At 57.4% G+C, this 18,813-nt stretch overlaps 1 protein-coding gene across 1 annotated transcript in view; it reads right to left on the reverse strand.

Annotated features, from left to right (window-relative positions):
- The window catches only part of DISP2 (dispatched RND transporter family member 2), a 13,514-nt gene extending 1,397 nt beyond the window's left edge, over positions 1-12,117 (reverse strand). Inside the window, 9 exon segments of the mRNA XM_032618125.1 lie at positions 1-504; positions 507-3,740; positions 4,997-5,094; positions 5,464-5,591; positions 5,705-5,820; positions 6,094-6,217; positions 6,367-6,396; positions 6,696-7,025; positions 12,002-12,117. The exon segment at positions 1-504 is cut by the window's left edge and continues 1,397 nt beyond it. Coding sequence (XP_032474016.1) covers positions 397-504; positions 507-3,740; positions 4,997-5,094; positions 5,464-5,591; positions 5,705-5,820; positions 6,094-6,217; positions 6,367-6,396; positions 6,696-7,025; positions 12,002-12,114 — 4,281 coding nt within the window. The 5' untranslated portion in view covers positions 12,115-12,117 and the 3' untranslated portion in view covers positions 1-396.
- Positions 12,118-18,813: the final 6,696 nt, after the last annotated feature.

An 18,813-nucleotide genomic window follows, 5' to 3' on the forward strand; every position in this document is an offset into this window, starting at 1 on the left:
AGGAGGCTGCTGAGGCTTCCCAGGGCTCTTTTGGTTGGTGAGGTGCCCTGGCAGGGTCCCAAGGAATGGGTCCCTTAGTCCCACTGACCTTCTTGTCACTTGGCATGGGGGCCAGGTCAGCCTCCTCTGATATATGGAGCTATACCTGTGGCCTTCCCCGTTCCAGAGGGTGGGTCCTGGTTGGCACTGTGGGGCAGACGAGCCCTTAGCAGGTCACAAGGAGAGCTTGGCGTTTCACTCCAAAGACCACCCCACCCCGTACCCCTCCACTGAATCCTCTAGATGTGGGGAGGAAGCAGAAGCCCCTACCAAGGCTGGATCATCTGGCAGGGTTTTAAAATCCACAGCTGGAGAGTGAGACCCCTCCCGCTGATGTGAGGAAAACACCAACAGGCTCTAGCCTGCTGCTGCCCCTGCCTTGTCACCCCCGACAGGCTCTGGGGCCCCAGTCCGGCCTCTCGGGGCCCCCCTCAGCTTGCTGTAGCCTGAAGTGTGGGTGCTGGGCCCTGCGCACTCCAAACGTCTGGCAGATCTGGCTGGCTGTTGGGCAGCACCACAGGGCTGCCATCCCCTGGCCCGCCACGGCCCTTCCAGGACGAGCTGCTCTGGTGGGAGGCAGGCAGTGACGGATCGTACACGGTCTCCCTCAGCGCCAGCCACAGCGTGTCCCGCTTCCCATTCAGCTGGCCCCGCTCAGGTACTGTTTGCTCAGTTTCATCCAGGTCCTCTGGAGAGGCACCCACAGAATCTGGCACACGGGCACTGGGCTCAGAGGTGCTTAGGCAGGTCTCGTCAGAGACACTGAGCCCCTCCAGGGTGCTGGCTGAGGAGCAGAGGCAATCAGGAGGCTCTGCGACCTGGGGCTTGGGCTTGGGGGAGTGGGCTGGGGCTTCTGGTGATGCCTGCACGGGCTCAGCCTTCTGCCCTTGGGAGTCCTGCCTGGCCCGGGTTTTGGGGCTGGGGCCAGCCTGCTTATAGGGGGAGGAGGTCTGCAGGGCTGGGCACTGGCTGAAGAGCGCCTGGTGGTCCAGGAACACCTCCCTTGGGGAGGTAGGGGCTGGTGGGAGCCGGGAGCAGCAGGGGCCATCATGCAGCTGTAGATCCTCAGAGAGCACTGAGGGCCGGTGGGACAGCTTGCTGGTGGCTGTACTAGTGTCAAAGCTGGGACTCCGGCGTCGTGCCAGGGGCTGTAACTCGTACTGCTCTGGACAGGACCCAGGCGCCCCTCCCACTGGCCCTGGTCGTTGGCGGCCTGCCTTCTCCCCTCCAGGCTCCCCAGTTCCGGCGTCCCATGGCAGGTGGGCACAAGGCCAGAGGATTTGCCCACAGTTCTTCTCTGGTCCAAAGAAACAGCAGAGAGATTGGAAGAAGAAGCTGGCGAAGCCGCAGCTGACGCACTTCACCATCATGAGGACGATGCCCAGCTTGCGATAGAGCAACACCGAGGCAGGCAGCATGAGCACACCGGCTGCAAACAGGGCTGCAGCCCCCACTGCCGTGGCGCAGCTGGTCTGGCGCAGCGAGAAGGCCACGCGGCTCAGGCGGTCAGGGTGTGGGCACAGGTGATAGGAGATGCAGTAGTTGACGGTGAAGTCGACCGAGAGGCCCACAGAGGCAGAGAGAAAGAGGGCTTCAGCAGTGTTGAGCTGCCACTCGAGTAGAACCAGGAGCCCCACCGTGAGCAGCACGGTGCCTGCCACGGCTGCCACAGAGAACAGGCTAAGTGGAACATTCCAGGTGCCCAGCAGCAGTGTGGCAAAGGCCAGCGCCAGGGCCAGGCCCAGCACCACAGCAGGCTCGGTGCTCAGGCTGTGCTGCAGGCTGTACAGCTCCAGACGGCTGGTGAACCAACCCCGGCGCAGGCCGGGGGGTGCCCTGCCCAGCTCTGCTGCCAGCCAGTAGCTGACCTCAGTGTAGAAGTGGTGGGCCTGGCTGTAGTCTGGACTATACTGGAAGTTGGTCTGGAACTGCAGGACCAGGGCAGCCAGGCCGCCCTGGGTATTGAAGCGGGCTCCCAGGTCCCGGGTGCTCTCGGGGCCTTGCTCCAGAGCCATCATCTTGAGGCAGTGCAGGAAAAGCTGGGGGGGCCAGGGGAAGCCCGAGTGGCCACAGCAGAGGCCAGGCCCCAGGCGGGCGCAACCGGGGCTCTCCATCCAGCGCCGGAGGGCCTCCACGAAGCACAGCGTGGGCCAGCCCTCTGGCTGGGCCCCAAAGAAGCTCTGATTCCGAGCTCCCTGGCAGAGTGCCAGCAGCCAGCGCTGCGCCTCAGGACCGCTGGCCGAGAAGGCAGGGTCACTCACCAGAGAGCTGTTGCTGCGAGGGTCCAGGGGGTCGCCAGTGTCCACCGGCAGGATGCCCCACACCAAAACCACAGGCATGTGGCCGCCCTCACCCTGAGGCAGCCGCTCGAACAGAAACTGCTGACGGTACTCAGCGTCGAAGCGTTCGAAGGGGTGGCTGGGCCGGAAGACCTGGCCGCGGGGCGGCGGCAGCGTGGGCAGCCGCAGGCGGGGACTGACGCCAGCGATGTAGGCGCCCCCCGCCGCCAGCGCGGCGAACCAGCAGATCCAGATGTAGCGGAACTTGATGACGCCGCAGGGCAGGAGGCGCTGGAAGAGCAGGCGCGAGGTGCTGGCGGCCGCCCTCCGAAGCCCGCGGAGCCGCCGGTGCAGCGCCAGCGCCAGTCGCCGGGGCGTGCTGCCGCCCCACGGGCCGCGCGCCCGGGCCGCACAGCCGCGAGCTAGGTAGCGCTCGTGGAGCACCGCGGAGGAGGGCAGCCAGGCCAGCGTGAGCGCCAGGTGCGCCAGCACAGCCGTGCCCATGTAGAGTGCGAAGCAGCGGACGGCGGGGAGGCGGCTCAGGTAGCTGGCGTAGAAAGCCGCGCCCGTGGTGAGGCCCGAGACTAGCAGCAGGTAGCCGAAGTGGTGCATGGTGCGGCCCACGCGCTGCGCCAGCCCCCCGGAGGGCAGCTGGCTCTTGCTGAGGCGCCAGAGGTCGAAGAAGATGAGGGTGTGGTTAGCGCAGACGCTGCTCAGCAGGACAAGGGCCGCCAGATTGACGAAGGGGAAGTAGGCCATCCGGAAGGCCACTCGGTAAAGAAAAAAGGCAAGCAGCAGGGAGCCCAGCACCCCCAGTAGCACCATGAGTGTGAGGAAGAGGGAGCGCAGGTAGAGGGCGATGCTGAGGAAGATGGCGGCCAGGGCCAGCAAGGGGTACACCGTATCCTGGGCCAGGTAGTGCCTCAGCAGCTCCTGCTTGAGGCCCAGGTCCATGCCAGTGATGGATGTGTAGTTGTCGGAGAGCCCCCAGGGCACAGCTAGGCGGTCCAGGTAGATGCCCATCATGGAGGCACCCTTCGGGGTGGGCAGGAAGAGCAGGCTGTACTTGAGGGAGGGCACCTGGTAGTCAGCCGTCTGGGGACTCAGAAAGTCCCTGTCCAGCAGGAAGTGCAGGAGTTGGTAGACAGCACTGCTCCGGGAGCACTTGGTGGGAACCTGGGCACAGCGCGGGGGCTTGTCCTTCCCGGGTCCCAGACAAGAGGGCACCAGGGCACCACGGTGATAGTAGAGGGCACAGGCCCGCAGCAGGGCTAGCGTGCGGGCTGTGTCGGCTTGAGTAGTGTCCAGGCAGGAGGAACGATTGGAGAGCACGGCCACATAGTTGCCCAGGGACCAACTGGGGCAGCACTCGTTGGCTGCTGTACGCTGGCACAGAGCCCCAAAGCTGGCATGGGAGCGGACCTATAGGACACACACAGCACGAGAGAGCTCAGGGGCAGTGCAGGGGCCCAGGTTTCCCCAGAGCTGTCCGAGGCCCTCTCACCTCCTTTCAGGCTGCAGGGCAGAGGCAGAGAGGTATCTTGACTGCCCAGCAAAACCTGACTGGTCAGGCCCAGGTTCCAGCAGCTACATCTTGACTCTGTCAAAGAGGAGCCTCAGGAATGCTGCCCCAGGCCTCTGCCTGAGAGCTCTTGCCCTAAGGGCCCCAGCAGGTCACACATCCCAACTCTGCACTGCCTGAGACAGAAGTAGGAGTGGAAGTGGCAGCCACAGATGGAACGGGGCCAAGTGTCCAGGGAACTGGACAGGTGGGAAAAGTGGAGGCCAAAACATTCCAGGATCAGGGTCACTGCCAAACCCTAGCCCCCTATCTCTGTCCACTGGTCTGCTTAAACCTTGTGAGGGATAGGGCTGTTTCTTTTTCAGACCTCATTGCCTGTTTTTCTCTCCCACCCTGATGCTGACATTACAATAGCTGGTGTAGTTACAGAGAATGCTAGCCTGGGAATCAGAGGCCCTGTACTGCCGTCAACTGGATGTATGGCGTTGGGCCTGAGATCATGGTGACAATATTAACATTTATTGAGAGATCACTATTGTCAGTCATTATGCTATATTTTTTACAAATTCTACCTTGTTTCATTGTCACAACACCCCTATGAGGAAACTACCATTATCCCCATTTTATATATACAAAGACCGAGGCACCGAGAGGTTGAGAAATGTGTCTGAGGTCACACAGCCAAGGAGTATTAGAGCTGGCCTTGAATTCAGGCATCTGACTCCAGAGCACATGTTCTTTAAGCCTAGTGGTGTTCACACTGTTTTTAGTAGCGAAACTTTCTTCAGATGTCATAGCACATGGTTCTCCAGTTAGCATGACTGGATCTGCAGCGCTTGGGTTGATGGGGGCTGGGGGCCTTGGGCCGGGGCCTCCTCAACAGCTCTTGAGGCTCCTTTTCAGGACCTTTCGAAAATCCCCAGGCTCTGCAGGGTCTGTCTTCCAGCACCTGTGTCTTGGCTCTTCTGGAAATAGCTGACTCTTCTCTCCCTGCCAACCCAGAACCTCTCAGCAGGGTTGCAGTAATTTTCTAAGCAGGGAATGCTCTCTCCTAGTCCAGGCTGGGAGTCCTGGCTCAGCTGTATTTCCTTATGATCAGGTCCCTGGTGTCCCTGGTTCCCCCACCCAGCCCCTGGCACCTCCCTAGCCAGCTCACCTGATCCTGTTCCATGCGACACATGGAATGGATGGCGTGCAGGTTCCACAGGCTGCCCGCTGAGGTGGACATGAACACCAGCTGTGCATAGCTCTTCTCTGCAACACACCGCCCAGAGCTCACCCCTTTGGCCCCAGGTCCTGGGCCCACCGAAGGGAAGATGCTTACCCAGGGCCATATGAGGTTTAGATTCCCAGGAGCCTGAAACCTGTGCCTGCCTGCCTGATCCTGGGCCTGCATCCCTCCCCTGTGGCACACCCCCATCCAGCTTGCCCCTACCTGGCTGGAGCACCTGAGACCTGCCTCATCCTCCCAGCTGTAACTCAACTTCCTTGGCTTGAATGTGACTGGCCAGGCTCCTTCCCCTTCTGTCTGCCCAAATTTGTTCTCCTGGGCCCTCCTGTTCTCGTAGGTGGGGAGGGGGGTAACCACCATTAAAGCCAGGAACTGGCCAGGCTGCAGCTTACCAGGGGGGCCACAGAAGAAGCTCTCCTGCCCTCTGGCCTCCAGGGGCTCCACCATCCTCCGAGGCCGGACCATGCCCTCCTGGGCACTGCTCCAGGGTGTGGGGCTCAGAGTGGTATGGGGGTTTGAGCTGAGGTAGAGAGGAAATCTATGCCAGGCCCTCTGACCTGCCTTCGGCTGCTCTCTGGAGGCCTCATTCTTTCCCCGGTTCCCCCCAGCAGTGGAAAGATGGGAACCCATTACCTGTTCAGCTCAAGGTCTGGAGAAAGGGAAAGCAGCTTCTTGGGGCCTGTGAGGGACTGCAGCGCTCTCCAGACCACTAGCTTGCGCCCAATGTCCGTGTCCCGAGGCTCAAAGCCCTGCAGGGGGGAGGGCAGAGAAGATCAGGCCGGCAGGAGGGGGAGTTCTCCTTCTCCCTTCTCAGCTCTGCCCCTTTGGGTCCCTGGAGCAGGGAAGGCTGGCCCACCTGCCTGGATTGTTGGACACGAGGATCACCTCTATACCATCTCCCAGCTCTCTGTGGAGAGCCCACTGCTGCCTCCCCACTCCCAGCTGCGCCACTCCCATTTTCTGCCCCAGACTGAGCTGAGGTGGCCAGGCCTGGGGGCCCATCCCTCCCCTTGGTCCCTCACCAGTAAGGGCTTGGAGAAATCGGGTAGCTGGCCCCCCAGCAGTCCAGCCAGGGTGCAGAGGAGGATGACAGCCAGACACAGCAGCAGCACGGCCACTGGCCACTCAGCAATCAGCTGGGAATAGCTGGGAAAGAGGAAGAGATCCCACATGAATTAGCGTTGGGTGTGATAGCAGGGAATGCGGGAGCTTAGACGCCACCAACAAGGGATGGTGGGGCTAAACTGGGCACTGGCCTGGTGACCCCTAGGGCTCCAGAGAAGGCCCAGGCCTACCTCTTTGGCATCTGGAAGGCCCGTACCTGCCTGTGGAAGAGAAGAAAAGACACTTGCTTGCTAGAGTCCTCTTGTAGGGTGGGAGGTTGGGATGGGGGTGGAGGATAGAGGAAGATGGCATCAACCCTTTTAGGCTTTCCCATTCCCAAGCTCCAACGCTTCCTTCCTCTTCCATCCAGGCTGCCTCCTCCATCAGACGCAGGGGACATCCTGGGCTGCCTCCTAGTGAAGGAGTCCAGAGCCTGGGGAGCAGGGGGGGGGGTCGACCCCACTTTTAAGCCCTGCCCCACCTTCCAGGGCAGCTGGCAGGCTGCTGGACCCCTCCTTACCTGACGCTGACCACATGGTGCTGCACAGATGCCGGCTTCCAGGCCCCATCATGCTGTGAGGGGGCTGGGGAAGGGCTGAGGCTGGAGCCATGGGAGCACAGCGCTGCCCGGTCCCCAAGCCCTGGAAGGGAGCTGCCCCCCCGGTATTCCTGTGGTGCCCGGGGATAGGTAAAGTGGGTAGGGGCCAAGGGGCTGGATGGGCCCACAGGATGAAGGGTGGAGGTTGCTGGTGGGGGTCCTGAAGAACTGGAAGGGTCCTCAAGGGGGCAGCTGTGGAGGGCGCAGCTTCTCTCTGGGCTTGCCTCAGGGGCCACAGCCTTGCTCTGGGACCTGGGGAGAGAGGAGACAGGGAAAAAGAGGGTGGGAGACAGCGGTGGTCCACCCGGTGCGGCAGCCTTGCTCAGTGAGCTGAGACGGACGGAGCTCAGGCTGTTCTATTCCTAGGCCTGGGGAGAGGCAAGGAGGGTGGAGGCTCTGGGCCTACACTCCCAGCCTACTTCTTGGGGTTCACTGTCTCATTCACTCATCTGCCCCTGCACCTCAAAACACATATGATCTTATTTACTCCTTTAAAAACCATACCGGGGAAGTACTTTCCTTCTTTTATAGATTTGAAAACTGAGAAGAGCTGGGCCTTGAACCCAGTTCTGACTTGCAGCCCTGTGCTCTTTCTGCTGTAGTTGTCCTTCATCCTCTTGTCAGACGTTTACTGAGCACCTGCTGCACTTTTGTTCCCACCTTAGAGCCTCTAAGCTTTCTTTGCCCTCTGCTTGGGATGTTCCTCCCCAGATAATTGCACGGCTCACACCATTACCTTCTTAGAGAAGCCCTCCCTGCCTACCCTCTCTAAATAATCATCCACCAACTCCTATCCCCCTACCTACTCTATATTTCTTCCTAGCATTTTCCACAACTGGACGTTGTATTATATATTGTCATGTTTACTGCCTGTCTCTCCTATGGAACGTGATCTCCGGGAGAGCAGGGCCTGGTGCATTTGTTCATCTGTGTCCCCAGTGCCTTGAGCAGCACCTTGCACACAGAAGGTACCCCAGGGATGTTTGCTGAGTGAAGGCTGAGTGCTGGACGGGCTGCTAATAGTGGTGCCAGGATGAATAAAGCCCAGTCCTTGTCCTCCAAGCACTCGTGGTAGGTGGGTGATGTGCAGGGGCCACCATGTTGAGTGTTGTGAGAGGGGAAGTCACACAGGGCTGAAGGCGCCCAGAGGAGGGCCCAACTTTGACAGGGGTGGGGGGCTCAGGGAAAGCTTTGCAGAGGCAACTACTTCCTTTTCACCAAGCCTGGGCCTTGGGGCAGGAGGTTTGCTCTGCAACGGTGTGCACAGTTGGGAGAGGGAGTTGGGATCCCCAAGGAGCTTGCCAGGGTGGAGTCAGCAATAGATTCCTCTTTCCAAACTACGCATGAGGGCAGCACTCTGTGCATGGACCCAGCCCCACTCCTTGGGTGCAGGCAGAGGTGGAGTCCCACCCCAGGGGCAGGATTGCCAGACCTGGGGTAGGAGAAGATGGCCACAGAACAGAGTGCCTGAGGGCCATGGCGGGTTCCCAAGGGGTTCTGGGCCCTCCAGCGAGTCTCCTTTCTTCCATCTGCCTACTACAACTTGCATAGCTCCCATGGAAGAGCCAGGTCTACGCCGAGCAAACCCTGGCTTCCAGTCTTGCCTGCTGCACTGCTGAAGGGGCCGTGGGCCAGAGTCCTGGCTGTGGTGGCACGTGGACATTGCCCACAGAGGCTGGGTTCTGCCCAGAGACCAAGTAGAGGACCTGGAAAGAATAGACAAGCTCTTCCTCTTCCTCCCAGAAGGCTGGATGGCAGACAGTCAGGGGGTGGGGTATAATTCTCATGCTTGGACTAAAATAGGGGAGCAGTGGAGGTGGGATCCTGGCTCCATCATCCTTTAACTCTGGGGTCTTGGGAAAGACACACAATTCTTGGAGCATTGGCATCCTTGTCTGCTGAGTGAGGGTACGATGATAATGCCTCCCTCTCAGGTTTAGTATGGGCATTAACTGAGGTAACACATGTGAGGTGCCTGGCGTGGAGCCTGGCATGTGGAAGACATTTACTTTCCTGCCCCTTCCCACACTCAGCGCTGCAGGGAGTGTGCAGTTTAAGAAGTATATTTATATTTACAATTCGACCTCTTTAGGCACCTCAGATAATATATCTCCATTTGAGAACTTCTCACACCTTGAGAATCTCACTACATATATAATTATAAGTACTTTTCTTTTTGTTATCCAGAAGCAGCATCAGAATTTGTTTCCTGATTTAAACCACTGATTTTTTTTTTCTTACTAACTCAACACTTAGAAAAATAGGAATTTGACTAAACTTGTTCTCAAGCAAGACCACAGAATACCCCATAAAGTTAATGACACAGCAACCAGTGTCCTTGCAGATAAAATAGCTTATGGGCCCATCACCATGGGCCAAATGGAAGCTGGAAAAATGACCGGGGTTCATGTGTATAAGTGTGGACATCTACTTCTTTAAGATTTTTATTCTGCAGGTCTTTTATGAGCACCTGCCACATGCTGGGCACTGTGCTTGGTCTGGGTTGGATCCTGAAGGCATGAAGGGGACCCATTAGTCTTGGTCTCCCTCTTTAGAGCAGGGCCTGCTTTCCGCAGTCAGGAGGGTGGGGCAGCCAGGGTGCCTATTTCAGCTGCACATGGTCTTAGAGCACTCACTGAGCTTTGGGCTTATCCTAGGAGCCAGGCCTCCACTTGGAGTGTCAGTTTCTTTTTCATTAAGGGAAGCCAGCACGCCAGGCCGTGCTGGCAGAGAACAGGAGCTCCAGTTGTCCTTAACCAGTCTACCAAATCTCATAAGCCACCCCCTTCCTTAGCAGGCTCCTGTTCAAGGGGGATTCCAGCATCCACCATTGGTTTGCTTCTACTGGGGTGTCCCTGGCCCCAGCCCCTTCCTCTCAGTCCCTTCTATCCCTCTCCAGGGACCTAGGATCATCTGCTCCCAAATCTCACCCTTCATGACCGTGCCCATCATTGTGAATGTGGCAGAATTTGAAACTTTCCACATTCCGACTGCTGTAGAACCGGGAGTTTGTCTTGACCCTCCCAAGGAGAAGAGGCAAACTGTTCTCAGAATAAAAGCTTTCTCCTGCCAGCCCCTGCTGCCCTCTATTTTCGGAAGACCTAGTAATAGTTAAGCACCCCTCGCCTTGCTTCCCCAGGGGGCTTTCATTCTCACCCTCTCAGTTCCATGGCTCTGACTAGGATGAGCGATTTCCTGGGCCACCTGCCTGGGCCCACTGGTCTGTAAGCTAAGTGATTGGGGCAGGCAGGTAGGTTAATGGAAAGTGATGACACAGGCCTCACTCATGGCCAAAGTCACAGCAGTCAGGGCCTGGCTAATAGTGCCCCAGACACCTCTCTTGGGAGCCCCGTGAGCGGAAAATGTACATGTGCATTAACCATGCCCCCAAGCCCACAGACACGTAGCCATATGGACATCCATGTGACCCTGCGAAGTGGCCAGGACAGATGAGGGAGCAATTCACGCCACTAGGAAAATAAAAAGGTAATTTTAAAAACACAAAGAATGGGGCTTCCCTGGTGGCGCAGTGGTTGAGAGTCCTCCTGCCGATGCAGGGGACATGGGTTCGTGCCCCGGCCTGGGAGGATCCCACATGCTGTGGAGCGGCTGGGCCCGTGAGCCATGGCCGCTGAGCCTGTGCTTCCGGAGCCTGTGCTCCGCAACGGGAGAGGCCACAACAGTGAGAGGCCCGCGTATCGCAAAAAAAAAAAAAAACCACAAAGAATGAACTATTTCAAATTGCCCTGTTGCCAATGCATTAGTAAAGGGGTGTGTGTGTGTGTGCGCGCGCGTACGCGCTATCTTATTCACTCCCCAGAGTGCTACTTAGTTCAGTAGGAATGTATTTTTGTTTCTTGGTTTGAAATGAATCCCTTTGCCTGATTTGTCCAGGGTCTCTAGGTAAGTGCAGAGAGGGGCCAGAGGTCTCAGGGAGTTGCTAGAAGAGAGCAAGTGATTCCTGTGCCCAAGTATGACCCACACGTGCAGGGGAAGTGAGACCAGACAGGGCTGATCCTTGGCAAAATATCCAAGGTAGCAAATGACTCTCCAGTCCCTTCTAGGGATGCTCCTGGCCCCTGCCCTGTCCTGTCACTCTCTGCCTTGTCCATACTTGGCTTTTTGGTCAAGCCATAGTTCCAGGCAGCCCCCTGGTCCAGGGAACACATTAATCCTGTGTACCATCCCGTTGAAGAAAGTTCTGTGGCTTTCAGACTGAAACGTGGCTAAATCTACCCAGGCTGATGTGTCAACACAGTGGGAAGAAAACATTTCCCTCCACTTGTGGGGTCTCCTCTTCACTCAGGTACAGAATGCACATTTTAACTGGGGCAGTCTGAAGACAATGTGTCCACCTCTGCTTTTGCCCCCAAAGAACGCTTCCTATTTCAGTCCAGGCAGGAGAGAGAGGCGGTGTCATGTCAGGTGAGGGATTCTGGGGGCAGCAGACCAGGCAGGGCACAGAAATTGCACCATATTGCTACCTGGCTGGGCTGTTCCCTCACACATATGGTGGAGGAAGGGAGAGAAGAGGCACCAAGATCTGGGCCCGCAGCGGGAAGATGTTCCTTCTGTCCCGCCAGCCTGGTGCTCCTTCAGGGACGGTACTGACCACAGCCTGAGCCTCAGAGCCTGCCCACGCAGTGCCTCAGAAGAGTGCAGGTGGCTGCCACACGTGGGGACTCGAGCCTACACGTGCGCAGCTGGCCATGTGGGGCAGACTGGAGACAGACGGTGATGGACAAAGACAGATCCTACCTAGCTTGGAGACCGAGTGTCTGCCCTCCCCCCGGGACACACCTTGGCGAGTCTCCCGTCTACAGTACACGCGCACCCTCGACCACATTGACTCGCTGGAACCCGGACTGAGGTTGCTGCAGGCTTGGGGCTTACAGAGAAGACGCGGGGGCAGGGCCTAGAGGGAGGGGCTCTGGAGGCCGGAGGGGCTGAGGATACCGGGGCCTTAGAGGAAAGGTAGGAACAGTGGGTGGGGCAGGTCCTGGGGGCGGTGAGGGCTAAGCGGGCTGACAGTAGGGGGTATCGGGAGAGAGAAAATTGACCCGGCAGAATGAGGGCGTGGCCAGGGGGCAGGGAGTCTGGAGGCCCCAGAGGGGCTCTGGGAGGGGCTGGGGACTGAATGGGACGACATATGGCGGCTACTGGGGATACCTGGGGCGGGGATTCTGGGAAGGTCTGCGAGCTGGGTCTGCGGAGCAGTCCGCCCCTACCTGTCCGGGGACCTGCCGTCTGGAGCCAAAGGCTCCCCCTCGGGCCGCTGCTCCCCTTCCGGACCCGGGCCGGGAGCCGGATCGTTGCTGCCGCTGCCGCTACCGCCGTCCATGCCCGTGGGCGGCGCCGCTGTCCCGGCGCTGGTGCTGAAGCGGCGGCAGCGGCGGCGGCGGCGTCGGCGGCGGCGGCGGCGATGGTGGCGGCGGCGACGGCGGCGGCAGCGGCGGCGGCTGCGGCGGCGGCGGGCTCCTGCGCACGCGTCGACGCCAAGCGGGTCGATCGCTGGGCGGGGCCGATGAGGAGCCCAGCCAATGGGCGCGGCACCGGGGGACGGGGACAGGGGCTTCCCGCCGCGCCGCTGCCCGAAGGCTCGCTGTCTTTAAGACCCCCGGGCTGGAGTTGTGGGCTCTTCTACTCAGGCCAGGTTTGAGAGCTGCTGTTAGGAGTCTGTGCAGTAGTTCGCACATCGGCCTTTCCTGGGGGGCATCCGTCTTCCCGCGAGGGACCGGGAAACGCGACCCCAGGCACCGTGTAAAGAGCCTCATAACTTGTAACACAGACTCTTCCAGCCCCAAAGAGGGAACAGCTCCATGCCGGCACTTCACTGCTCCGGACGCTGAGGGGTTGAGAGGTTGGGCTACTTTTAGACTCACATTTCTCTCGGCTCCGCTCAGCGTCCCCCCTTTCCTTCCCAGTAAGACTAGGCACCTGCTCAAGTTGGGTCTTCACGTTGGTCTGGAACGGGGTCTGCACCCCTCAGTTGTGGAGCCTGGATTCTGTTATTCAAGTGCAGAATATGGCCGGGGAGAGGGACAAGAGAGACACTCAGAGAAGCCCCAACTCTCTCTTATAACCACCCCACTTCAGCCTGGAAGGTACCCAATAGCCACTCATTCCAGGGCGCTTGCTGCTTCCCCTGTCAGGGAATGGCTGTGAGAGAGGGGCGGTGTGATGGGCGGTGGAGAAGCCGGGCTAGAGGGCTGTTACCACAGATCTAGAACAGATACGGGCCCTGTGAGAAGCCTGGGAGTTGGGGAGCGGAGAGGATCCCAGACGTGGAATTTGGATGGGCAGAAGAGGTTTTACAGTAAGCAGACTCTCTGTGTGTGTGGTAGGTGCCTTGGCTGAAGCATGCGGCTGGGGAGAGAGTCAGAACCCAGGAGTGTTTGGACTATGCGTATCCCTAAATTGTGTGCAAACCGTGTGCAAGGCATAGACCAGTAGGCGTGAGGGTGGGAGAGTCTAGAGGTGTAGAAGTGGTGGCCCTGCCCTGAGTAGCTTAGTTTGGTGAGAGAGATAAAATGCCAGCCCGTTAATTGATGCCAACTGGGTAGGGTGTGGTTGGGCCCATGTGATGGTCGATAGGAGCTGCAGAGGAGGGGGCAGTGTGCAAAGACAGAGAGGACCTCACTCATCCTAATGGGCTTTAGGGAAGCCTTCATGTTGATGGTGGAGCTTCAGCTGGCTTGGAAGGAAGGCATTCCTGACCTGGGGGTGAGGTGGAGGTGGTGGTGGGGAAACTGTGCAAAGTTTATGAGGCTGGAAATTTCTATGTGTTTTCAGGGGATAGTGAGAAATAACATCTGGAGAGTTAGGGATCCATTGAAGGCTTCTGACCTGTAGGGTGAGGCATGTAAGATGGAACCTTGGAAGGCCCACCAGGTCTGGGTATATATGATGGGATAGATGTGATGAGACCATACTTGAGATTGAGACCCTTTGATGGGGGGTGGGGCAGAAGTGAAAACAAAAGGAGGGGTGACCTTATTCAACCGTATGCTATGGACACTACTGACAATGCCTGACTGGGTGCCGATTTTCACAACTAGGGAACTCAGAGACCACTGGGCCCCCTGAGTGCCAGTTTGGATGTGAAGGAAGATAGGCTCTTTTAAGAGTAGAACATGGCCTCCTGAGGAGGCTGTTTATTAGATCCAGAAGATTTTGGTTCAGGCCCCATGCCAGGTCATGCTCTCCATTCTTACGTCCTGTTTCTTCTGCTTCCTCAGTGATGTGGGCCAGTGGGGTGCCCACAGGGCCCTGGGGGGTGGCCCCCGCATAGGACAGTGCCCTGGTTCAGGGTGGGAACCTGGAGGATGGTTGCCATGCCAGGGGGTGCCCACCACCATGGCAGTGCCCAGGGCCAGGGCCGTGACCATGCCCGCCACCATGGCAGGGCCCCTGTGGAAAGCCGGATGAACAATATTAGAGTCAGAGGTCAGTGCCAATCTTACCTGCAGTCAACTCTCCCTCTCCCTTCCCCTTCCCCATCTCCAGCCCCTACTCTAGGGGACTCAGGATTCCTGGGCACTAGCAGGGGCTCATTGTGGAGGTCGGGAGACAGGGATAGCAAGTGACTGCTCCTAGCCCTGGGCCTTTTGCCTTGATGAAACCAGAGCACAGAGCAGACACAAGGGGAGGAACCTAGATCCATTGGGTTCCATTCCTTTAGCTGAGATATGACTCCCAGTCTCTGGACCTCAGTTTATTTTATCTGCAACGAAGAAGCAGAATTATCTCATCTTCTCTCTTCCCTCACCCAGGAACCCACGCAGAGTGATTAGAGGTTTTGCCATGCTGACTACTTGGAAGTGAACGTGGGGCTGGGGGAGGCTACAGAGGAACACAGTGAGGGCCAGGGGCAAGGAGGAGACAGGAGGCAGGGTGAGGGGAGATGCGGGAGCCAAGGAGGAGAGGCAGCTGGAGGGTGGGAGGAGACAAAGGTAGGAGGTGACAAGGTAAGGATGTGCTTGTTCTCTATGTAGGTAGTGTATGCAGGTACAAGGCTATGTGCTGCATTTATATACACATAGCTATATCTGTATACATGTGCATGGGTGGGCGCCTATACATGCCTGCTGTGTGCACAGATACATGTGTATGGGTGCATGTGCCTGGTTGTGTGTATGTGACAGCGGGAGTACATGTGAGCCCATGCCTGTCCCTGAGGAGGTGCCAGACTCAAGAAACCAGGAAGAATAGAAAGTAAAATCAAGGCTTTATTGCCTAAGCCAGAAGAGTCCTGGGAAAAGTGGTTTAACCTTCTGTCTTGGCTGGAACCACTCCTGAGGCCCCAAGGCCAGAGAAGTCTCTTTGCCTCTTGCCACAGGCCTAGGGAAGAGTGGAGATGCTACCTTGCTTTTCTGGTGCTGGGCACAGGGGACCTGGGGCCCCGGGGGAGCAGGGCTGGGGCCCTACTCTGGCGGGTGGATAACTCCCCAGTCGCTCCTGCCGCCTAGGGCCTGAAAACGGCTTATAACCAGTGGGGAAGAGGCAGGCTCCATGGCTAGGGGACTTTCCTGTGACCAAGTTAGGGCTGCCGCTGCCCCATCCAGGCTCAGTGATGCCTGGAAACTGCCACTTCCCACCCTGCTTGCCTCTTCTGTGACTCTTTTTGTGGTGGGGCCGGTTCCGGGCCTAGGAGCTGGGTCTGCTGGTGGTAGCCAGTGGGGGCTGGGGGAGGGGGAAGCAGGGAGGAGGGCAGGCAGCCTCCCTTCTCTGGCAGAGGCAGGTCACTGGGGCCCTGCAGTGTGGTTGGGATTTGGGAGCAAGCCAGCTATCCAGGGAGGCTGTGAATAGCCAGGAATGCAGAGAAGCATGGAACAGGAGGGGAAGCAGCAGGAGAGAGGATGGGCTGCCAGGGCAGGGAGGGGATGTGAGAAAAGGAGAGAGACAGATGGGAAAACAGGAAAGGAGCAGAGGAGAAGGCTGACGCCTGTAGGGGGTGAACTTGCACTGTGATGCCCTGCCCCACCCCACCCATGGGGGCTGAGGCCTCCCTATTCTGCATCTGGGGGACATTGTGGTCGCTCCCTGAGGGTCTAGGAAGGGGCTGGAGGTCTGGGGGAACGTGGCAGCGGGGAGGAAAAGGGGGAGACGGCTGGGGAACTTTCTATCCTTTGGACCTGTGGGAAAGGAAGGGAAAAGAAAGAAATAGCTTTGGTTATTGGTTTTTTGGTTTGGTCTTTCCTCCTGGTGCTGATTTTGTGCCCAGCTTCCACCCCCCTCCTCCAACAAGGCTCAAGAGCCAGCTGAGTTCTCCTGGGTGGGATGGGGCTAGTTAGGAAGTGTGGGTTCTTGTTCGCACTCTGTCAGCTGTCTGCCCTCCCAACCTCGGCCAAACTCCCTAACGCTAAGGGAGGCGTCTGCAGTGGAAACCCTGTTTCTTCTACTTCCACCTTCAGGCGGGCCCCACCCCGTCTCCCCCTCTGCCTCCTCCCCCCAGATCCCACTTTTCTCAGCCCAATCTCTGCTCAGATCCTCAGCTGTTTCTTGGCTCCTGCTTAATGACCTTCTGGTCCCAGCTCTTAGCCTTTGCTCATGTCTCCTGCCACTTGGAACTATCTCTTGCTTGACTCTGTGTCGCATTCCTGCAGGAAGTCTGCTTAGATTGGGCCGTCCTGCCTGCCCTCACTGCCCAGCTGCTGGCCCAGAGGGCTCATTCTTGCAGTAACCAATTTGAGCGGTCCTGGGTGTTCTGAAGTGCTCCCTCGGTGAGAATCGCCTCCTTGATGAGATGTACATTTCTTTTCTCTTTTTCTTTTGGCCGCATCACACAGCATGTGGAACTTCCCTGACCAGGGATGAAACCTGCACCGCCTGCAGGGGTAGTGCGAAATCTTAACCACTGGACCACCAGGGAACAGGAGGGGAAGCAGCGTGGTCTTTTGCTCCTTTTGAGGGGAGCCAATGGCACAGCTGCCAAGAGCTGTGTTCAAGGCTCCAGACCCAGCCACACCTCCAGGGCCTCACCCTGAGCATGACCCCTATGTGGACGCAGGAGGAGCCCCTGCCTGTTTTACTCCTGAGGTTGAAGATCTAGTGAGATGAAGGATGTGTGGGCATGCTTCTTAAACTGTAGAGTGTATTACAAAATTCAAGGGCTTGTTTTCGTTTTGGAACCCTACCACCACACACACACACACACTCGGCTTGTGGTAGATGTGACTGACTGATTGCCCCTGCATTCACCACCCTCCCCTTCCTTCTCTCTTCCTTCTTCCACCCTACAGCCTCCCGCTGCAGTACTTACCTGGCTCCATCTTTATGAGGCAAGCACAAGGGGTGACAAAAAGAACGCCTGTGAGTCAACAGGTAAAGTTTAGTTTACTGTAATCTAAATCTCAGTCTCTCCTTCTTCTTTCCAAGGATGTACACACGTAGACCCTTCAAGGGATGAAAGGGATAAAACTGCTCCCTGTGGCTTAGCTTGGGACTCACTGTGGAGCTGGACACTGAGTAGGCGCCAGGCAAGGGTGTTGAGCGGATGCACTGGGTTCATTCATATGGTAGGTAGACAGAGACATGAGAGCACTATGCACCCCTGAACCCTACACCCTCACACGTGACCCACCAGATCCACCCCCAGACTCACAATCATGTATTAATTCATTTTTTAAAAAATTAATTTATTTATTCTTGGCAGTGTTGGGCCTTCGTTGCTGCGCGCGGCCTTTCTCTAGTTGCGGCGAGCTGGGGCTACTCTTTGTTGCAGTGCGTGGGCTTCTCATTGCAGTGGCTTCTCTTGTTGCGGAGCACGGGCTCTAGGCGTGCGGGCTTCAGTAGTTGTGGTACGCGGGCTCTAGGGCGCAGGCTCAGTAGTTGTGGCGTGTGGGCTTAGTTGCTCCGCGTCATGTGGGAGCTTCCTGGACCAGGGCTCGAACCCATGTCCCCTGCATTGGCAGACGGATTCTTAACCACTGTGCCACCAGGGAAGCTCCCTATTAATTCATTTCTACTAGGGTCAATTTCAATCATGTTAATTATTCATGTAGCATACCTACCATGTGTCAGGTCACAGTACTCAGTCCCTAGAGACTCTTGTCCCTGTGTAGACGCCTGGCATAAAGGTGGGGAAGGAGGCTTGGAAAGATCAGTGCACCCAGAGCAGGGAGGATGGGGTTGGTGGGTAGGGGCCTCTGGGGGATCCAGGGGATCCTAAGACCTTTACCCCCATGGCACAAGTGAATGGAAAACCTTCCTTGATCCAAGCTGCTTGTTCCTGTCTCCTCCCACCAGGACTGGAAGAGGACTTCGGGGCTGAGCCCATCTGTCATTTGCCAATAAGTGTGCTCTCATAGGATGAAGCTTCTGAGGTGGGTGCCCTGGTGCCAAGGCTGGCCTTGTCTTGCTTGGGGCTGGTGCATAGGTCATAACGGACAACTCCAGAATGGACCCAGTGCAAATGTGGTGTATTAATTAATTTTTTTTTCTGACCCGCAAATCAGAATATAATATGTGACATACAGACCAACTACTTGACATCAGGGCACTCTGGTACTCATATGGTTGCCGAACATAGAGGCACAAATGTTCACACACACACTTCTGTACTACAACAGCCCCAGCCCCTTGCAAGAAAGGCCCCTAGCACCATTTTTTAAAAAAAATTTATTTATTTGTATCTTTGTTGCAGCATGTGGGATCTACTTCCCTGACCAGGGATCGAACCCAGGCCCCCTGCACTGGGAGCGTGGAGTCTTAACCACTGGACCACCAGGGAAGTCCCCCTGGCACCTTTTGAGCCACCCATTTTTGCTGGCTTTTACTTATGAAAGAAATGTTCAGCTGAGGTCAGCCTCTGAGCTATGCCATGGTCCTTCCTGTCACCTCCTTCTTCCCCATAGTGAGTGATGAGTATGGAAGAGATCCATGGGACTAGGCTTGGGGAGGGAGTGGTAAAGAAAACCTTAGGGCCAGCCAGGATCTGGCTTGGTAGAAAGAGAAAAGACAGGCCTTGGAAAGAAAACAATCCCATTAAAAAATGGGCAGAGGGGCTTCCCTGGTGGCATAGTGGTTAAGAATCTCCCTG

Source organism: Phocoena sinus, chromosome 2, assembly GCF_008692025.1.
Source record: "Phocoena sinus isolate mPhoSin1 chromosome 2, mPhoSin1.pri, whole genome shotgun sequence".
NCBI lineage: Eukaryota > Metazoa > Chordata > Mammalia > Artiodactyla > Phocoenidae > Phocoena > Phocoena sinus.